Source organism: Cornus florida, unplaced genomic scaffold (genome assembly GCF_030987335.1).
Source record: "Cornus florida cultivar Cherokee Brave unplaced genomic scaffold, ASM3098733v1 CherokeeBrave_3.0.0_Hap2_Chr01, whole genome shotgun sequence".
Classification (NCBI taxonomy): domain Eukaryota; kingdom Viridiplantae; phylum Streptophyta; class Magnoliopsida; order Cornales; family Cornaceae; genus Cornus; species Cornus florida.
The window spans coordinates 94,923,422-94,945,290 of record NW_026775571.1 but is presented as its reverse complement, the minus strand read 5'-3'; the positions used below and the strand labels follow the sequence as shown (position 1 = coordinate 94,945,290).

The 21,869-nt window shown below is 32.4% G+C and overlaps 1 protein-coding gene across 1 annotated transcript in view; it reads right to left on the bottom strand.

The window, feature by feature from the left end:
• Positions 1–2,967: 2,967 nt before the first annotated feature.
• Positions 2,968–21,869, bottom strand: part of LOC132277981 (uncharacterized) — a 30,871-nt gene continuing 11,969 nt past the window's right edge. Inside the window, exon 2 of the mRNA XM_059779818.1 lies at positions 2,968–3,544. Coding sequence (XP_059635801.1) covers positions 2,968–3,544 — 577 coding nt within the window. The remainder of the gene's footprint in view (positions 3,545–21,869) is intronic.

Genomic DNA, 21,869 nt, shown 5'->3' with positions numbered 1-21,869 from the left:
TTTGACAGTTTACTTTTTTCAATCCATAAGGTCCAAGAGGCAACCCCAAATATTTAATTGGAAATTGTTCTTCAGAGCATTTCAGAATTCTAAGCATTGTTAGCTTCCTTCTAGCTGCTCTAGAAAAAATTACAGTGCTCTTTTGTTGACTAACTTATAACCCTGATAACTTCTCAAACTTTTTAAATAATCCATCTAAAGCTTTAGCATTAGGGATAGAAGCTTTACACGTAATCAACAGGTCATCAGCAAAGAAGACATAACTCAAAGTAGGTTGAGTTTGAGAAGCAGCATGTGTAGCTGAAATATCATTCTTCTGAAAAGCAGTGTTAATAATAGAAGAAAGATGATCTGTAACCAAAGAAAACAACAAAGAGGAGAGAGGACACCCTTGCTGAAGACCTCTACCTGGCTGAATAAAACCTTAAGGGGAACCATTAATCAAGAATGAATACCTAGTAGAGTTAAGAATTGTGGAGATCCAAGCAATCTAAACATCACTAAAACCATACCCCTTCAGAATCTTCAACAAGAAATCCCAAGAGACTGAGTCATATGCTTTCTTTATATCCACCTTTAAAGCCATAGAAGCATGTCTTGGGCCCTTAAAATCCTTTACCATTTCATGAGCCAGAATTAGAGCATCTTGGACTTTCCTACCCTTGACAAATGCATTTTGTTCAGGACCCACCAGGCAATTTAGCACTAAAGCCAATCAGTTAGCCATAATTTTAGTAATGACTTTATAAATCAAATTGCATAGGGCAATAGGTCTAAATTCTCCTAATTTCTTTGCATTTCCAACCTTCAGAATAAGGGTAAGAAAGCAACTACTAATCCCAAGTGGCATGTTGGTATTTGAGAAAAAATACTGCACTGCTGCAACCACTTCCTTGCCCACAATTGACCAATAAGTTTGATAAAAACGTGAAGGAAAACCATCTAGCCCTGGAGACTTGTCCGGATTGAAACCCATCACCACACTCTGAATTTCTTCTACACTCACCATTCTGTCAAGAGCCTCAACCTCTTTAATTTGCAGTTGTTTAGAAGTGTGAATAACCTCTAGAAGTTCTTCATTTTTCTTAGCAAATAGATTATGATAGAATTCAATGAACCAGCTTCTAATCAATCCAAGATCACTAGTTGTCTGTCCATTCTCATGTTCCACTGAAGTGACGACATTGAAGTTTCTGTGTTGCTTCATTTTGTTGTAAAAATACCCAGTGCATCTGTCAGTATCTTTCAACCAAAAGATTTTAGATTTTTGAGCAATCAAAGCCTCATGATCAACAACAGCAGCTTGATATTTATCTCTAGCCTCTTGTTCAACCTAGAAATTGTTATCAGTAGGATCAATCAAAAGTTGCAACTGTAATTGCTCAAGCTTCTGTTTGGTCTGAATCAATCTTTCCCCCATATCACCATAACAGTTTTTGTTCCATTCTTTAATGACAGTCTTGACTAGTCTTAGCTTTTTCAAAAGGATATGCATAGGGTTACCAGTCACCACCTTATCCCAAGCCTTCTAAACAATAGGTCTAACACAACCTTGTTGACATTAGACCTTAAGTAGTTTGAAAGGTTTAGGGCCAGATGCAAACTCCTTAGAGATATGAATCACCAATCTATAGTAATCTGAGCATACTGCAGCAGTGTACATAACTTTAGTCCCTGGAAGTTTGTCAAGCCAGCTTTCATTCAAGAAAACCCTATCTAATTTTACATAAATTCTCCTTAAAATTTGCTGCCTATTACACCAGGACCAGTCTCCATTAATAGGGTGAACTTCAATAAGGCTAGCATCTTGCAAGCAATCATTGAATTCATTTAGTAGTCTTTGAGGAACTCTTCTCCCACCCCTTTTATCACAAAAAAATCTAATGGAATTCTAGTCCCCCACAGCCATCCAAGGACCATTCACCATGGCAGCATATTGAACAAGAGACTCCCAAAGCCCTTTTCTATCTTTAGCCAAATTAAAAGCATAAATAGGAGTATAAAAGAAATACTCACCAGACTCTAGAACTCCAATCTTGAGCAGCATACATTGAGCCTTCACATCTAGAATTTGTATCGAAAACAATAATGGATTCCGTCCTATCCAAATTCGACCATAGTCATGGGCATCATAATTATGAGTCCATTCCCAATTATTCCTTAACCTACTAGTAATGAGATCAAAAGAATTTAACTGCACTTTAGTTTCCACAAAACAAACAAATTGAGAGGCTTCCTTAGCAATCCAATTCTTAACCTCCATTTGCCTTCTGGGTTTATTCAAACCCCTTACATTCCAAAAACCAATCATTGAGTGGAAGGGGTTGGGGTAGGAACCCCTACTTAACTTCTAGTAACCCTATCAGAGGCAATCAAAGCTCGGTATCTAGATTTCTTGCTCACTTTCACCTTTAATATTGCCTCAATATCAACTGATTTTTTATTGAGAGAGGTATGGAGAATTGGCTCCCCCACATTTGTTTCAGCACTTGTTCCTGTAATGGGTAACTGAGAGTCTGCTGTAGGACTGCAATCCACAATGTTAACCCCTTCAATCACAACATTATTTTTATCCAAAGCATTATCAGTTGTATCAACGGATGATTCCAGCTCTCTACCAGTAATAGCAACTGAAAGAGTATCCCTCACCATGGGAGACTCATTTTGACTCAGATTGGTATCCTTCTTGGAATCGGTATCTAGATTAACAGCCAATATAATAACTTCGCCCTCTTGGTCAGAAATTGTATCTTCAACAACCTGATCAAGCACCGCAAAAGAATTATGAGTAATAGTTTGAGCACTTTGTAATTGTCTCACAGGTTCTTTATCAAGCACATGGTGTCCATCATCAACTTTCACCATTTTTCCTTTATATTTCACAACCCATTTGTCCACCATCTGCTTCTTTGGTTTAGGTTTGGACAAAACTTTTTGGGGACATCTGACTACAGCATGATCGACCCGCTAGCACAAAGAACACACCACTGGTTTCCATTCATATTCAATATTAACAGTGTAATCTTCACCATGTATGTCAATAACCATAGATTCTGGCAGATCCTGGCAAATATCCACCTCAACCATTACTCGAACAAACTCATCTTTATCACGATGTAAATCAGGTTCATCCATGTAGATCGGCTTTGAGAACAATGAACAAACCTTAGATAATGAAATAGAATTCCTACAATGGACTGGTAAATCATGAACACGAATCCATATTGGAAGTGAATCAAAATTCTCCCTCTTTAAGGTAACATTCTTACTCCATTGCTTAATAATAATTACACGGCCTTCAAATGTATGAATACGTGATAACACTTGTTGCACATCGGCTGCATGTTGAAAACGTACCATAAAGAAACCATTCTTTAGATACACCAAGGTGATTGCTTTAGACCAGTATTTTTCAATAAAGGCATTGAAATGAGGATAGTATTGCCTCTTACCCATCACATATCCAACAACTGAAGATTTCCAATAGTTGATTTCCTCCGCAACATCCTCTTCGGTAATGGAAACTTTAAAGCCAATAGCCGTACTGACATATCATAGATTAACGAAAGAGTTAGTTTTACCTCCTTCAGAACAACTTCGCCATGAAGGATGAGAGTTAGATGGTATAGGTATAATAGTTGGCATATTCAGAAATTCGGGGGTATCACAGTTGGTATCAGAGCACTCCAGGTTCAAGTGTCCTTAGGAGTGTCTTCCGTTATGTGACTTTCGCGTTGCATCTCTTAAAACTTAGAGCCCATATTAGGATTCATTGTACTCTATTTACGGTTCGTTAAGAAAAGCTGATGTCAATTATATTCTATAGTTACAGAAGGGTTGGCACTAGGAAAAGGATGGGGTTCAAGGCGACAGCGATAAAGACCCAAAGGAGTAAATGAGTACGTTATTAATTTCATTGCCCAAAGGCAGAATTAGGGATCGAAGGTTTAGGTTCATTTGGAGCTACGTTAAAGTATAAGCCAAGGAAGGATTTAGATGTGCATGATAGGTCACCGCATATCGGGGCCAACACGACTTCAATTGATCTCAAAAAGGAGACAAGCGGGGATTAGGAGTCCAAAGAGGATCCTAATGGGGGAGATTTTAGCGTATCCAAAAGAGAGGGTACTACATCTAGAAGATGGATGATCGCGCGAGGGTGATCTTACTTGCTGGTTGTATAGCAAATGTTATTTGTAGAATTAGTATTGATTAATCTACGTATAATTAAACTGTCTTATCATCTCTAAAAGAGATATATAAGAAGTACTCTTCAGAAGATTGGGAATTTGATGGAATTCTTATTAGAACAGAACGTATGATTTTGTATCACATTCAGGAAGGTATCGGTATTATGTTGTGACGTTCTAATTCGCTTTATAAAGCCAACTTAGATAGTTTACATTCCGCGTATAGGGAGGATGAGGGTTAAGTCCTTAGTATTTGCTTAGGCAAACATATGTTGCTTTTAAGCTATGTTTAAAGGATATGTTTCGAGGTTGGATGATTACCTACGAAACTATAAAAGGAAATTGTGAAACAATCTAGTAAGGTTGATTTCAAAGGAGACTTTCTTTTCTAGAAAGAACGATGTCCTAAGTAGGAGTATATTTTGTGCTAGTGTGTTTGTCATATGTGTTTTATTTTCGTTGATTATTCCGGTTAATGGTATGTGGTTTAGTTGGGGACACAAGTATGTGATCAGTCAACTATTATTTTTAATAATATGGAGTAATAACGCTATTTACGCTAGATTTGTGAGCATGCGGTCGTAGGATATGGTAGATACACATAATTCTAGCCAATTTATTAGACCTGGACATGCGTCATTCTAGCATATTGTTTGGGATGGGATAGTTAAACCATCACTGTGAGTCAAATAATCTAGTATGATTAGTTTGATTTACTTTACTCTAGATATGGATTCGTGTCATATTACAACGCCATGATAATGGTGGTTGTTAATATTTTGGGATGTGTGAGATGGTGGTAAATAAAGATCACTGTAACACCACGATGATTTATCTGAGGTGCCAGATTTGTTGAACATCTTCTTGGAAAATTCCAGAAGTTGTTACCAAGTTGGAACGAGGATTTAATACTGGTTTAGGTACTTATTAGAATGACACCAATTGAGGATAGTAGACTGAATAAATATTCATCAGTCTAATCTTCATCAAGAATTTTATTCGTGAGGGCGTGTCATTAGGAGGAGTTGCCGGTGTTGCATATAGAGAAGGAAACTAAGTCTTATTCACTTGCATAAATAATATGGAAATTTTTTTTAGGTCACAATTTGCAATAATTAGCTATTGCTAGGAAATTGATAACTTATTTGGAGGATGATATTTCATATTCTTTTGAAGTTAGACAAAGATGTCAGATTAACACTAACTTGTCTTAAAGAAGCAGGGTGTGTCAAAGACAAGATGGTGAGACCAACCACCTATATAAAGAAAAGGTGCATGGTATGTCTGGAAAGGTCGTAATGTGTTGACTTTTGTAGAGTTAATAGGATAGTTGACGTTTGATGAATATAATTACCGGTTGACTTTCGTTATTGGTAAGTCTATCACAGATTAATGATGAATGGATTCGGTTACAGAGTTCGCTTTTGAAGATGCTCCAATTTAACCAGTGGGTACAGATGAAGGCTGGTGGTACCGGACTAACGGTACTTTCTACAGACAAACTGGATGGAGGGATTGAGATTCACAACTCTTCGTTCTCTATTTTATCCAAGTGGAGATATGATGCTTCACGATATGAAGCAAATGTTTAGAGGACAGGCAGGAGGAAGGACATAGTGATTTTGTCTCAAAGTCTAATATTTATTAGATAATAGAGATGGACCCTCAGAGATCACCAGATCCTTGCAACCATTTCTTATACTGAAGTGGAAATGAGAGAGCATTTTATGGATTTAGTTGAGGGATTTCTGATTTTACATACGGGTCCGGATTTTAGATGGGATATTAGTTGACTGATAAAATTAAATTAGTTTCATCTTGTCTATTTTGATTGAGCTGGTAAGATATCAGTTCATACGAATAGAACGGATCACGAGACGGCTTAGATAGATGCAAAGTGTGAATCATCAAGTTTCGTCTGTTAGAAGCGAAGATAGAAGTGGATGCTCTCAACAACCGATAGGATATTTAAATCTTTCGGTTCGTTGATGAGTTATCAGTTGAATATATAACAGGTGTAATAATAACACTTATTATTACCAAGGTAGTTCAGGTAGGCAATTTTGAATATCAGAGCTGACCCTAGAGAAGGTGTTACCCTACTCAGATAGAGTTTAAGTTACTAGAGGATGAGTTAGTAGTCTCTGTAAATAGTGATATGACGGTCGGACGACTGAGATGGAAATTTATAATTTTTCTTGGTACACTCAAATGGTTAGAAGGTACATCACAACATCAAATGTCAGTTTTGGTGAACAGGTATGGATAGGGACGTGTATATAATTGCCCTAAGTGTGAAACCTGCTACAAAGGTGGAAAGTTGATCATCAGATATCATAATATGGAAGTTGAATTAAACAGGATTGACGGTCGGTGGGAAAGATTGACATTGATTTGGAATTTCAATTTTCCATATGGAATCCGAGTGGTAAATTAAAAAAGATCGCTTGAGGACATAAATTTGGTAGATTAGCAAGAAAGACGTTTTTTGGATAACGGTCAATTTTACTTACTACATTGACCTTTAAAGGATTGTGTTTCGCAATTGAGACAGTCGCCTCTGGATTAACGTTACCAAATTATTAGCGCTGGGTGCATAGGAATTTGTGTGTATATTCTATGGCACTTAGAGGTATGTAGATCATTCCCTTGTCGAAATGGGAGGATTACGTTGTTATTTGATACACCCTATGCATTGTATGATTATTGTGTTTCTTAAAATATAGGAACCCTATAAACCACTTGGTATATTGGAGTTAAGTGGAGCCCTCATAGTAAGGTTGCATCTACTTGGGAATAGGAGGATGTTTTTCGCTCACAGTTTCCAAGTATAATGGAAGAAAGTAAGGGCGAATTTGAGGACGAAATTTCTTTTGTTAGGGAGGAAGAATATAATATCCCTAATTTTAAAAAGATAGTCTAGGTATTTATTTATTTATTTTAGTTGTATTTTTAATTATTTAATTGATTATTTGACTAATTGCTTATGGGTGAATTGAATTAAGTGTTACTTGAGTATTTGATTATGTGTCTATGTGTTATTTGTATTTGTCTATGTGTTAATTGTTTAATTAGATTATGTGCTTAAATGGTGATTTGATTAATTGTAAATTAAATGTTTTCTTTTATTTTATTATTTTCTTTTATTTTTTTTTTTATGGTTATGGTTAGTAGTAATGAGCCAACCAATTGGGTCTCATGAACTACTTGGATGGGAGGTTAGATAGGTATGGATTATTACCTATGGATAATTGTGTGTGTGTGTGTGTGTGTGTGTGTGTGTGTGTGTGTATATATATATAAGGGAAAGTAATTTATTAATTACTTTTATGGTAACTTGGGTAGTAATATTTAATCTCATGTATATATTTTATATTTAAATAATAAAAATATATATAGATTTGATACGTGTTATGTTTTAAGTTACTTTATAATATTATGGTAACTTAAGTATTATTAGATAATCCATTAATAAATAATGGGTAATTTATTAATTACTTTTATGGTAACTTGGGTAGTAATATTTAATCTGATGTATATGTTTTATATTTAAATGATAAAAATATACATAGATTTGATACGTTTTATGTTTTAAGTTACTTTATAATATTATGGTAACTTAGGTATTATTGAATAATCCATTAATAAATAATGGGATGGGTATAATTTATTTATTTAATAAAGATATACATAAATTATATACGTAACATATTTTACTTACTTTTTTAATATTTTAATAATTATTTTTTAAGTTGATTTGGATTGGTAAAAGGGTTAGGGTTAGTTTATTTAGCCTATAAATATATAGCTATAAGTTGTAAAAGGGGGTTAGAAATATTCACGTGATATATTCTAGAGAGAGAGTTAGAGAGGGAAGGAGGAAAATTAAGGAATGAAAGAGGAAAAAAACCCTGTAAAGAGAAGATCAAGGAAGAAGAAGTTTAACTTTCGATCCGAAAGTTTAAGGCAAGTTCTTCTTCCATCTCTTTTCTTTTGATTCGTGTTTCTGTACATGCCTAGGAAATTCTATGATTTTTTAAACACATAAAATTAAATAATTATGCATATTTAATTGGATTAGAATATAGGTTTTATGAAATTGGTTCATATCTGTTCTTGTGTTGTGAATTAATAAATGTATGATTTTGATTTGATTTCTGGTGTGAATTTTTACATGTTTGAATTATGTATTTTTCATATCTATTGAAGGATGGAACGTAGAAACATGCCTAGAATTCCTGAACATTAAATTGGGACTATGTTTGAGTTTAAATAGACTCAATCATAATGATGCAAGCTATTTGAATGTTTTAAACAAACGAATGGATTTAATCTTTTAAAATGTTTTAACAATTGAAATTAAATGTGTAGGATGAATTAAATATGAAGAATGCTTATTTGACGGTGTAATAAAATATCATCATGTATAAGATTCAGTTTGTGTAGGACATATGATATAGGAAGATTAAATAAATAATAAGTCATTCCTATTATGTGATAATTTGATATCATATTATCATAATTATTTCTGGAATGTTTGATATATTTCCTTAATTGTTACATCAATTGTTGGATTGTGTGGTTTAATGCACCGGTATGGGATTGTGGTATTCTAGGGACAGATTAACTTATCAGTTAAGTCCTACCTATTTTATATAAGAAAATGGATTAACTAAAATGTTAAGTCCTACTTATATTCAAGTTAGGTCAGTTGAACAAGTTAAATAACTTATGGAGGATTAATTTATTATATAAGGAAATGGATTAACTAAAATGTTAAGTCCTACTTATATTCAAGTCAGGTTAGCTGAACAAGTTGAATGACTTATAGAGAATTAATTTATACCGGATAGGATGGTTACTAGATTATATATATATAAGTATGGTACCATGATATGAGGTTGAGTCTCAGGATCAGTGGTTAGGGCGCGTATATCGTCAGGGATGTGTAGCTAGATATAGTGTAGTTATGTATCCTGGTAGGTCTAAGTACTCATGCACACTATATATGCGTTTTGCATGTTATCTACTATTCAGGTTGAGACAACCCTATAGTCTAGTGAGGTTCCTTTAGTGTGTGTGTATGAACTACTAGTTATTGTTAGATTGATTAAGATGTATACGTGTATCGAATCTCTGCTTGGACTGTAGTAGAGTAGAACTTGTTTGTGGGCCTGACCCACCATTATTTTTCAGGTGTTCGTCAGGAGTAGAGGTTATTCGTGCTGAGTAGGGATCAGTCTACTTCACTTTTCCGGAGTCTACATAGGAGTTTCTTTTATGTTTCAGTCTTCTGATGTAAACAGTTATTGCTGTCACTTGTTCTATTTTGAATTTTTTTTTCTTGGGGTTCAAACAGTATGAATTCCCGAGTTGTATTAATGAAGGATTAATTATATCAGAATGTTTTTATTATTAATAAGAATTTATTCTAAGGAGTTATTAGATTGTTATTTTAGTTTTCTTTCAGCAAATTATTTATTTCTATTTATTTTTTTGTACTCTGTGTATGTTTATTACCGATTTTGTTTTTGATATCCTCGAGTATTCGGGCGTGGGCTTGGACAACCCGCATTCGGAAATTTAGGGATATCACAGTTGTTATCAAAGCCTGACCCAACCGGAAGTGTGCCGACGGGGACGTCGAGCCTCAAAAGGGGGTGGATTGTGATGACCTTGTGGGCGGGTGTGCCGTGGGCAGATGCGAGAGACACTGTCAAGCTACCACAATGGCGAGTTACGGGTGCATAGTCCCACATAGCCTAGGTAGAGAAAAGGTGAAGTGCTTATATGTAAGTGTGTCATCTCCAATTGGTATGAGTCTTTTTGGGGTAAAGGCTAAGAGCAAAACCGTGCGGACTTAAGCCCAAAGCGAACAATATCATACCATGTGATAGAGTGGGCTTTTACAAATGGTATCCAAGTGGCAAGCGAAAAGATAATCAAATTTGTATCACAGTTCTAAATTAAATACGTACATATTACATATGTGTGTGTGTGTGTGTATATAGGAGAGAGAGAAACAAAAACTCGTGTAGAAAGCGAAATTTTTTTGTAAACAATGGAATGCACCAGCGTTGAGAATGGCATTTGAAATATATATTTATTAAAGAGAAGCAATTCTTAGACTACTAACTTCAAAAATTGCTGCCAAAATCTAATAACACAATAGAGTGTTCTCTCTGTAAATGTACCATTACAGGATGTTAACTTAACACTGACGTTGTTTGTTCTGAAATAGCATTGGTGGAAGAAATTTTCCCAGCTCATTATGTAGGACAAAGAGCACGAGCGCTACAAGGAATTTTTCTTAGGTTGCTTGTGTGAGAATCACAAACTTCAGCTTCTCCTTTCTTGGACTGATACATGTAGCATCCTCAATGATAAGGACACCGAAGATTTTGCAGACCGAAGATTTTTTCTGGCCATTCACTGCAAAAAATTCTGGAATATTCGGGAGTATTGTACCCCTTGGTCTCTTAACCGTTGAATATAATGGTGGAATCCACTTAAATAAATGATTAAATGATTGAGAGATCGTAGAGTACCGTACTCCCGTGGTATAGTAGAACTTCTCGGTCAGAGGCTGTAAAAATTAAATTTAATTATATTGAAAATTTAAGGGGCATTATGTGATTGATATTTTATAAATTTTATACATAAATATATATAATATCTAATGGACTTTATCTGATGATTATATATATTTATGGAGTTTATTGACTACGCTTTCATATTCTTGCCCTTATCATTCATTTCTCAATAAAAATTGAACTTCTTTGGGTCAAAATATTGGATATGACTCTTTCTTAGAGAGAAAAAAAAAAAGAAAAGAAAAAATACTAGATCTAAAAGAAGATAAAATTAATTTTCAGAAAATATTTTGTTGTAGTCACTGTCGAACCATATTGTAACTCATCAGAACACATTTAGTCAATGTCAACTATGGTGTAACTAGTCGGAATACATGTGCAGTAACATAGGAAATAAGTAATTTTCATATAAGGTAAGGAAATAAAAATAATAATAATAATAATATATATATACATAATTATAGATACGTGTCTAAAAAAATAGTTGCCGACCTTTAATTATCTTGAAAGTGGCAACTATTTTTTTAGACACGTATTGAAAAATTATTTTGAAAAATTATCTTGAAAGTGGCACATTTAATTTATCTTTAATTAAAGATCAATTTATAATTTTTATCATTTCTCTTTACGTATTGAAAAATTATTATGAACTAATTAAAAATATACATGATGTGAATCATGAAAATGTTATTACAATAGATTATATTTTTCTTAAAAATAAAAAAATAAAAAATTGTATCATGACTGAACAAATAAATTTTAACAGGCTGAGCTAGAAAGAGGTGACGCCCCTTCTTCGATTTTATGTTTCATGCGAGAAGCTAATGTTCCTGAGGAGATAGCTCGGAAGCACGTTAGAAGCATAATAAGGAGTACATGGAAGAAAATAAACAGTGAATGCGTTGACCAAAAAGCTGAGTCACTGAAACCATTTTTAAAGTACACTACAAACACGGCACGAGTGGCAAATTTCATCTACCATTTTTAAAGTACACTACAACCTCTCCCACCCAAAGACAGATCTTGAGGTGCTTGTTAGTTAGTTTAACCTAGTCCCAGGGATGTATGGATTCTCCTAATTGCATGGTCTGTCGTGCAGAAAGACGACTTCTGTTTTGAACCTGTTAACTTCAGGTCACAGTGGAAGACGCGCTTTCTAATAGATTATAACATATATATATATATATATATATATATATATATATATATATATATATATTACCTAGAAGCTATGTGCTTTCTCCTGTGAGGAGGAAAGATTGTTGGAATCTGGAGATGGGTTTAAAGTTATTTGCTTATTGTATTAATGCATTTCACATAATAATTTGTTGCGTCATTGGGACCTCTGATACTTTTTTTTTTTTTTTTTTTTTTTTTTTTTTTTTTTGAAAATTCAAGTAAATTTATAAAAACAAGAATACAAACATAGCCACAACATAGTACAAACAAGAATACAATAGTGTCATAGTACAAACCAACTCGCCAAAAACACCATTTTTTTTTTCTTTCTATTAATATATATTGGATGATGAGTTTTCATTAGTGGTCCTAGTGGAGACCACCAACGTACATTGAGATCTTATGGAAATCGAGAAAGCAGTCGCACATCAATACAAGATATAATCCACGAATGAGGATCGTAACGTGGTTCAACATAAATCTGCCGACATTTGCGGATAAGAAAAGATTTCACTGTAATTTATAAAAATATTAAAACAATACAGCACTAACACCTTGTGTGAGTAAGGCAGTGCAGAAGCTATTAATTAATTAAGTTGTGATTAACGGTCTAAATGACCTAGATGAGATGATTCGGTCACCTTTGCTCAATTTTTGTGATTGATTAATATACCCACAAATATAAACAATTAAATATTCACAACCACAAACTAAATATATACTAAAAAGTTAAGCAAAATTAGGGAGATGACACTAGAATTTTAACGAGAAACCAATTGAAAAATCTCGAGAATTTTTGTGTTGTCTCGAACGTAAACGATCCACTATGTATGAAACAAAGTACACGTACCGAACTTTTACATAGCTAGGCTCACACCCCTACCAAGACTCAATTCACTGAACGTCTTTGACTTTGCGATTTCCCATCCAACAGTTCTCGACTTTAGACTTTTACCTCGAACTTTGTAGAAGGATTGCTAGTAAATTAATAACACTCCGTAAGTGCCTTGATCCCTTCAAAGTATGATAATAAAATCTTCTTCTTCAAATATGAATTTTATGTGAAGGTATATAATTCCTCCTTCTCGGAATTTCTAAATCTTCAATTAAGCTCCAATTCCGATAGGATAGAGAATAACATTCTTAAATCACTCTTGTTTTTATATGTTGCTCTCTAAACAAAATCAGAAAAATCATGTTTGATTTTTTGAAAAAATATCTCTCAAAGGCTCTCTAAAAATATCTTAAATCTTAATTTTTGTTCCAAAAAGTCGTACTTAATTTTGAGTAAAAGAGGGATTATATAAAAATTTTGGAAGTCCTAAAAATACTTGAAAACCAAGTCAATTTCGTGCATATTCATTATAGAAAAAGTCTACCCAAAATAGGAATCAAAACAAACCAGAAACCAAAGTTACCATAAAAGGTCTAAAGGACTTAAACCGGTTCAAGTGGGGTTGACCCGGTTCAAGTTAGCCAGAAATGATTTTTGAAAAATGGCGTTACCACTTGAACCGATTCAGGATGACTTAAATCGTTTCAACTTGGCTAGACTTGAATTCTTGGAAATTCTTCAAAAGTTGAACCGGTTCAAGTTAGGCAGAATGAAAATTTTCTCTAAAAACCTAATTTTGAACTCCCCGAGTATCCTCACACACTCACATACCTTACTTAGGCGATGTTATCATCATCACGGAGTGTATCGAAGCATGAGCACAATCACTTCTTCAATTCCGCTTCCGATCTCGAATCTTGACAAAGCGAACAAAAATCTACCACTCTATCGGACTCGTTTTGACAATGAAATTTGCCAAAATACAAATTTGCATATCACAACTTTGTACATTTGTTTTTGTTACTATTATTTAATAAAAATTATAAATACTTTTAAAATATTATTGTTATAAATAATGAATATTATTAAGGTATTATTATTTTATTTATTTCCATTATTATTATATTCTTAATTCTATATTTGTGGTACAAAGAGGTTACAACTTTGATTATATATAAAAGGGTCTTATTTTATATTTTTTGTATGACACTTCTGGGACATATACTTGAGTGTGACAATTTGGATGTGAGAACTAACTTTGATAAAAATCATTTATCTCCCTCCTTCTTGAGTTTTGTTGAGATACTACTATACTTAAGAGAGAGTATTTTATATTGTGTTTGGGACTACTTTGAAGATAAGGCAACTACAAACTTGTCTCTCTTCGGACGTGTCTGGAGAAGATCACTAGTGGATATGAGCTGTATTTTGGAGCCGTATTGGACTATTATCACCTGCATATAAGGAGGCCATACAACTTTAGGACAGCACTCGCATGCCTCCCAATATCCAGTCCAGTTCTTTCCCACTATTTTATTATCATTGTTTTCCTATCTTAATTTCTATTGTTTATATTATTTCTATAGGTTAAAATTCTATGATTCATTGTTCATGTTGATGTATCATTTATGTTAATGAAAGTTTTATTAATTCATGTTGATATATTATTCTTTGATGTTTTATTCTTAGTGTAGTTTTTAATATATGTACATGCAATTTCCCCAACATTTTTACCATGTACCACTCCACAAGTACTACTAGTGTTTTTCAACTCTACCAACTATCTCTACCCTTCAACTCCTTCATCAGATTAAACCATTCTCAATCTCACAAGTTATATATATATATATACTGAAAGGTTTCAATCTCATAAGTTTTAATCCATAATTTAGGTACTTATTTATGGAGTTCCAAATACTTTTTTTTCCAGTAAATAATCAAGTTCCAAATAATATTTTTTTTTTTTTTTTTTATCAAGATTACAATTTCTTGAAGTCCAAAACTTGTCTAACAAGAAATTTCTAACAAAATACAACTCGAAAATAAAAACTTAATTAAATTAGGTATTTGAGACACAATTCCTAGCAATCTCCGCCTTGACTTAAATTTCATCAAGTCAATCATCACTACCCATGATATTAATCGTGACAATTCATTATAGCTTCAATCTTGACAATTCATTATAGCTTTAATCTTAACCAAATCACGTACTCTTTAAGGACTTCAACCAAATGATTGTTCCTACCACCTAACCTGATTTAATTAAGACTTTCACCTAAGGAGTTAGTTCCTCATTTTTCTTTGGATTGCATGCCAAGATGTCAAAATCCTCCTGCAAAACTCTGATTGTCTCAATTAGTCAAATGTCCAAAGATCCACCTTAACTACTCTAGCTTGATGTCATGAAAACTTTGATTCACTTCACTTTGAATTTTGGTAATCCATTGCCTAAACTTCGTCGGTTAGTCAGGTGGGTAATACGAATATTTTTCAGGTGGGTAATACGAATATTTTTCATTCAGCTTGTTACGTTCTATATGTACTAGTTAAATTTTAATTCTTATTTGTATCTTTGTTGATAGGTAAAAATATTCATTATTCATCACAGCAGAAGCAAATCACAAGCCAATATAAAAAATCTCCTTGAATCACAACATACCAACAAACTGAGATAATGATCAGCTATTAAAGCAGATTTAGCCAACCAAAGAGATACGAAACAATCAATACATTAAATTCCTACGTTTACTCTAGAACTTCGGTGACTAGTTTGATTATCGGAGAGTTCTTAGCAGACATCACACTGGTGTCGGTCAGGATCCATATGTTCTCTGTGCGGGGAAATGGTATCGTTCTAGGTCGTGCAGAATTTAACTTCAACAATTAGCATGTCCACCTAATCAACATTCACCATTCAATAAAATTGGCTCTACTTAGATAAAAATAAATAAATAAATAAATATATAAAAACTTGCACTTAATAAATAAAAATGATGAATGTTGATTAGATGGACATACCAATAACATGATATGTCTAACTCATCCAATATCTAATAGTGAGTTTCAGATTCGACCTTCCTCTTGAAATGACCTCATCTTTAGGCTAACCATCACTAATAAGCAAAGAATATCTCCAATCCACCAACAATTGAACAAAGCTATCCTATTATCCATGGAATCTCTCTATCACATGTCAACTGAACGGAATTCTAGAATTTTGACTGATTACTATCAGATGTCAAGTTTTGAGGTATAACATTTTGAAGTTCCCAACTTACCCATAGACGTTTGTCTAGATTTTGAGCCCAAATAAGTAAACTAATATTTTTTCCGAAGATTCGTCAGAGACAATATTGGAATTTGGAATTTCTTTTAAACCCACTCCATTTCATACGTCAGCCTGAAACCAGCCGCCCACGTCAATATGTTACATTTGTGGGTTTGGTGGGGCCTAGACCATGTTTAGGCCTGATATGAGGTTTGGGGCTAGGATCAGACATTAATTGGCCCAATCCAAACACAGCTTGAGTCCTCCAAGGCTGTTGGGCCTCCAATAGTGGATATGATTTCATTGTTAGACTTAAAACATCATACATATATATATATATATATATATATATTATTAAAACACCGCATGAGGCGTAGGCTCGTAGCAACGAATAGTTTAAATTAATGAATTAGATGGCAAGCGTTAGACCCTTTACAATTGATCTCTTTATAGTGTACTCAATTTCAAATAAGATTTTTTTTTTTTTTTTTTGTTTTTTGAGATGGTCATAATAGTTGATATTGAAATTGAGTTTTAAATCTTGGAGCTCAAAATTATTTTGGGTGAAATTTGAATAAAATTTTCACTAATTAATCAATTTTTATATTTTTAGGACAACATATTATCCATATAAACCAAGATTAAGGTTTAAATTGGGTGATTATTCTTTGTTGACATAAAGTTATTGATAATTACTAATATAACTTGTGACAAAGTTGGTTTAAATGTTTGAAACAAAATAATAATAACCAATATTAAATTAAATTTATAAACAAAATAATAAAAAGTATAAAATTTTTGAATCGTTTGAATATTATTATACATCGTAACATTTTTGAATTCACAAGTTTGAATAATTTATTTTAAGTTAAATGTATGTCTTTTCAGTATGTAATGTATATACTTTTAGTCTTTGTTTTTTTAATCATTAAAATTTTGAATAACCCAAACAATTCCAAATAAATAAATAAATAAAAATTCTTTTTCCATTCTCAAGAACGCCACTCTCACAATTTATTTATTTTTTTGTCGGGCTGAACTCCTCTCCTTCTTTAAGAATGAAAAAATTATACTATTAAACTTTTAAGCTAGATATTCGAAAACAATTTGGGATTATTAAAATTTGAGTTTAACGCAGAGTTGATATGTTAGTACTTTGAATTTGATAGTGACACTTTAACTCGTCCAATCGGTTAATTTGAATTCAGTTGTCATGGATCTGATGGTAGTAATGTTCTAATGTCATTGATGTGGTTGTGTGAGGTAACTAGTGAGTAACGAAATTGAAACGTATACACCATAGACTTGGATCTTGTGTCCTCTAAAATCCAAATTAAGGCAATATGTCAACCACAAAGCACTTAAAACTTAAACCACTTAAAATTTTATAATAAAAAAAAAATATTAACATTGAACATCTTAGGAAAATAAAGGTGGCATGACAAGGTTATGAAATGTTAGAACTACAAATAAGATAATTTGTAACAACATATGTTTGAACGTGTACTTAAAAACAAAATCTTATCATACATATTTTTCACCATCATTCAATTTTAGGGACCTTAAAAACAAAATTTTATCATACATATTTTTCAACGTCATTTAATGTTAGAACCTATATGAGCTTTTTCAATTATTTCATGAGTTTTTATATTTTAATCCTTTTCTACCGATATAGTGTCTAAGGTGATGAAACATGAAGACCAAAGATGAACCAAACATTTACAAAGCACAGACAACAGCCCAACAAGAGCAAGCATGAGCTGAACATATATATATACATATATGTTGGAGTATTTTTACCCGCCGAAAAATTTATGAGCACGGGCAAAGTAGTAGATAGTATAATGAGAATGGAATTGTGTTTAAATATTACTCCCTCCATTTCAATTTAAGTATTGTTTTTGGGGAATAGTAAATTTTAAGGGACATGTGATATATGCATTGTCTCTCTGAAAAGTTATTAAATTGTTCTTTTAAAATTTTGAATATTTTAGTTTAAATTTTAAACTTAAAGAATATATATCAAAAAAGGTCAAATATATTGTTTGAAAAAAGGTAGTGGATAATTATTTTGGGACAGACAAAAAAAAAAAAAAAAAAAAAATGATACTTATTTTATGACAGAGGGAATAAAATCCAAATTTATTATGGGTGACATTTGAACAAAACCTAATTTTATTGAGTAACCCGAATTACAAAATTTTTATAACTACATAATATTCATATAAAATAACGTACCAATCTTTACAGTGCATGTGCCCCACCAATTTTGATTATCTAAAAGGAGTAAGTTGGTACTGCGATTAACATTGTTTGTATTTTTCCTTTTTTATTAATCAAAAGGTGGTGTTTCTCTTCTTCTTCGATGAAGATATTTTTTTATTATTATTATTACTTTTTTAGATCTGGCCTAGGTGAGCTGACTCAATAGAAGAAAGTATATAATATTTTTGAAGTGTTTTATACTGTGTCCTTAGGTGCCTTGAATCTAACGATGACCCCTTAACCAATCCAATCTTGTTATCTAAAAATATATTCTGGAATGTACTAGTACTTTTGAGAGCTCAAAGCAACAGAGCCCCTTGCATCCGCCGGTGCCCTAGTTGTACGTTGTCATGGGTCTCAGAGTACAGTGTGTCATAATTCGGTATCATATTCCATTTGATAGACTTTGATGACAATGAAATCGTACGACCATTCAATGAGAATGCTACTTGTAACCTATCCTCAGAGTGTGTACTCGGAAAATAAATGTCTTGATGTGGTTGTGTGTGGTATAACTACAACTAACTAAACGGGAGACATGCACCATCAAACGTGGAACTTGCCCTCTAAAATCCAAATAAAGACAATAAGTCACAGAACCCTAATATATATATGCCCTAATATATATATGGAAAGTTATTTTTGTACTTCTCTTATTGATAGTTGCATTTTATTTATATTGTTATTCCAATATTATTAGAAAAATGATAAGTCTTTCAAATTTAATTATTAATTCTTTCTCCGAATATCACGTGGTTAGATGCTATTAGAACTCTTAAATAAATTCCCGTAAACATCGCTTTCTCTTCGACTCATTCTTAACCACGTTATATTCGGAGGAATAGTCGACAATTAAAGTCGAAAGATCTATCATTTCTCATATTATTAATGACATTTTTGCCATTTGCATATATATATATATATATATATATATATATATTATCCCCACTTGAACATCCAACTGAAACCTACAAGGGTATGAAATATTAGGACTACAAATAAAACTATAAATACTGAAGATTGTAAGAAAATTAAAACAACTAAAATGACATGATACAGTTACAAAGTGTCGGAATCACGGATAAGATAATCAACAACAACAAAACAAATGTTACAGCATGTACTTGACATTTAAATTGTACCTAACAATTTTTTTTTCTTTTTTTTTTGTTTGCCCATTTTATATATAATATGGAATCTAGGCACCCATATAAAGTTATTATCAACATCTTCGATCGGATGTATATATAAATTTTTTTTATTATAGCAAAGTCGTTACCTTTTTGTTTAGTGAAAACATAACTGGTCAAAGTTTTTTGATAGGGCAATTCACTCCAACTCTTCCGTCCTAAAATTATTTTTTCTTACCAAAAAGAGGGTCAGTATGGATAGAGAACTACCTCATGCATTGGAGAAAAGAAATTGATTCATAGGTTAGAGTGTTGGACTTATATATCACTACTGTTGGGAAATTAGGAAAATGATAATTAAGTTGATTAGTTTGACTTATTTGTTAAAGTGAATTAATTAAGGTGATTGTTTGCTTGAAGTGGGAGCTCCCATGAAAAATTAAATATGAAAAAAATAAAATAAAATTGTATTATACAAAGGAGCATTATTGAATGCACAAATTTTAGTAGCTTTACTTCAAATTAAATATATAAAAGGAGTAACGTTGCTACTGCGGTTAACATTGTTTGTATTTTTCGTTTTTCAGGAATCAAAATTAATGGTAGTGTTTCTCTTATTCTTCAATGCAGATAAATTTTTATTTTTTTTTTCATTTTTTTTTTTCCAGCCCTATGTGATGCGGCTCGATCAATAGAAGAAAGTATATAATACTCCAAAGATATTTTATACGTAATTATCTGTCTAATACAAGGTCATATTTTTTTCTTAAAAAAATTTCATTTCCCATGTATCAAGATAAATTAAGAATTTTTTTTTTATTTTTTTAATAAGGATGCAGTTGAGAATATGATCAAGTACTGCATATTGTATATTTTCTCAAGCGGGATCACTAGGAGGAGGACATCTGGCTAATCTGACATTGACCCCTCAACCCATCCAGTCTGGTTAATCTCCCCTAGTTGTCATGGATCTCATGGTACGCTTTGTCATAATTCAATTTGACAACTTTGGTGACAATGAAATCGTAGAGCCGTTCAATGAGAATGCTGCGTGTAACCTATCTTTTGTACTCGAAAAAACAAAATGTCTGGTAATGAATGTGGTTGTGTGTGGTATTCTTATTATTATTATTTTTTTTTTTTAGTGTGTGGTATAACTACAACTAAGCAAACTGAAGACATGCACCATAGAACGTGGAAAGTTATTTTTGTACTTCTCTTGTTGATAATTGCATTTGATGTGCTATGGATATTATTATGACAATGAAATCGTAGAGCCGTTCAATGAGAATGCTGCGTGTAACCTATCTTTTGTACTCGAAAAAACAAAATGTCTGGTAATGAATGTGGTTGTGTGTGGTATTTATTTATTTTTATTATTATTATTATTTTTTTTAGTGTGTGGTATAACTACAACTAACCAAACTGAAGACATGCACCATAGAACGTGGAAAGTTATATTTGTACTTCTCTTGTTGATAATTGCATTTGATGTGCTATGGATATTATTATGGACAAGACTGATTTATTCATCGCTGAATACTCATCTCTTATATGATTCAATTATAAATGTATAAATAATTAGTAATTAAAAATTTTTAAAAAGTAATAAATAAAGAAATTAGAGAGAGTGGTTGGATTTTTTTCTTAATCCTTATTTATCACTTTTTTAATTTTATTATTATCGATTATTTGTGTATTTGTGATTGAACCACATCAATAATGAGTAAAAATGACCTACTCATCGATTAGGCACGTCTTATCTTATTATTATTCCTATTCATGAATGATATATATCAAGCATGAATGAAACTTTTTTCATGCTTATAGATATATACTGTGCTCATGGCCCATGGGGACATCCAACAAAAATTTAGGTGAAACCCCAAGGTAACTAAATATTAGGACCACAAATAAAATGGTCAAGATGGTAGGAAAATTAATTGGACAGTACTTAGGTTTCGCCGGTGAGGATGTACACTATCCTGATTATTAATTTAGACCAATAACACATGAGCAAGTTATCTTTTAAGCAAGTTATCTTTTAAGTACCAGCTAAAAAATTGTGAGGATATATATTCAATTATCAAATCATATATGGTGTTTAATTACCAAATCTAATTTAGTAATTAAAAGAAGACGTGCTTATTTATTATTGGTTCACATCACCAGTCAGAATAGTATATATCTTCACTAATGAGGATCTAAGTATTGTTCAAATTAAAATAACATATATAATACGATTATAAAATATCAAAACCACAACAAATAAGATAATCAACAACAATAAATGTTACCACGTGTACTTGAAAACAAAAACAAAATTATATCTTGCAATTTTTATTATTATTATTTTTTTTTTTTTGCACATTTTATATATAATATGAAATCTAGACATCACACAAA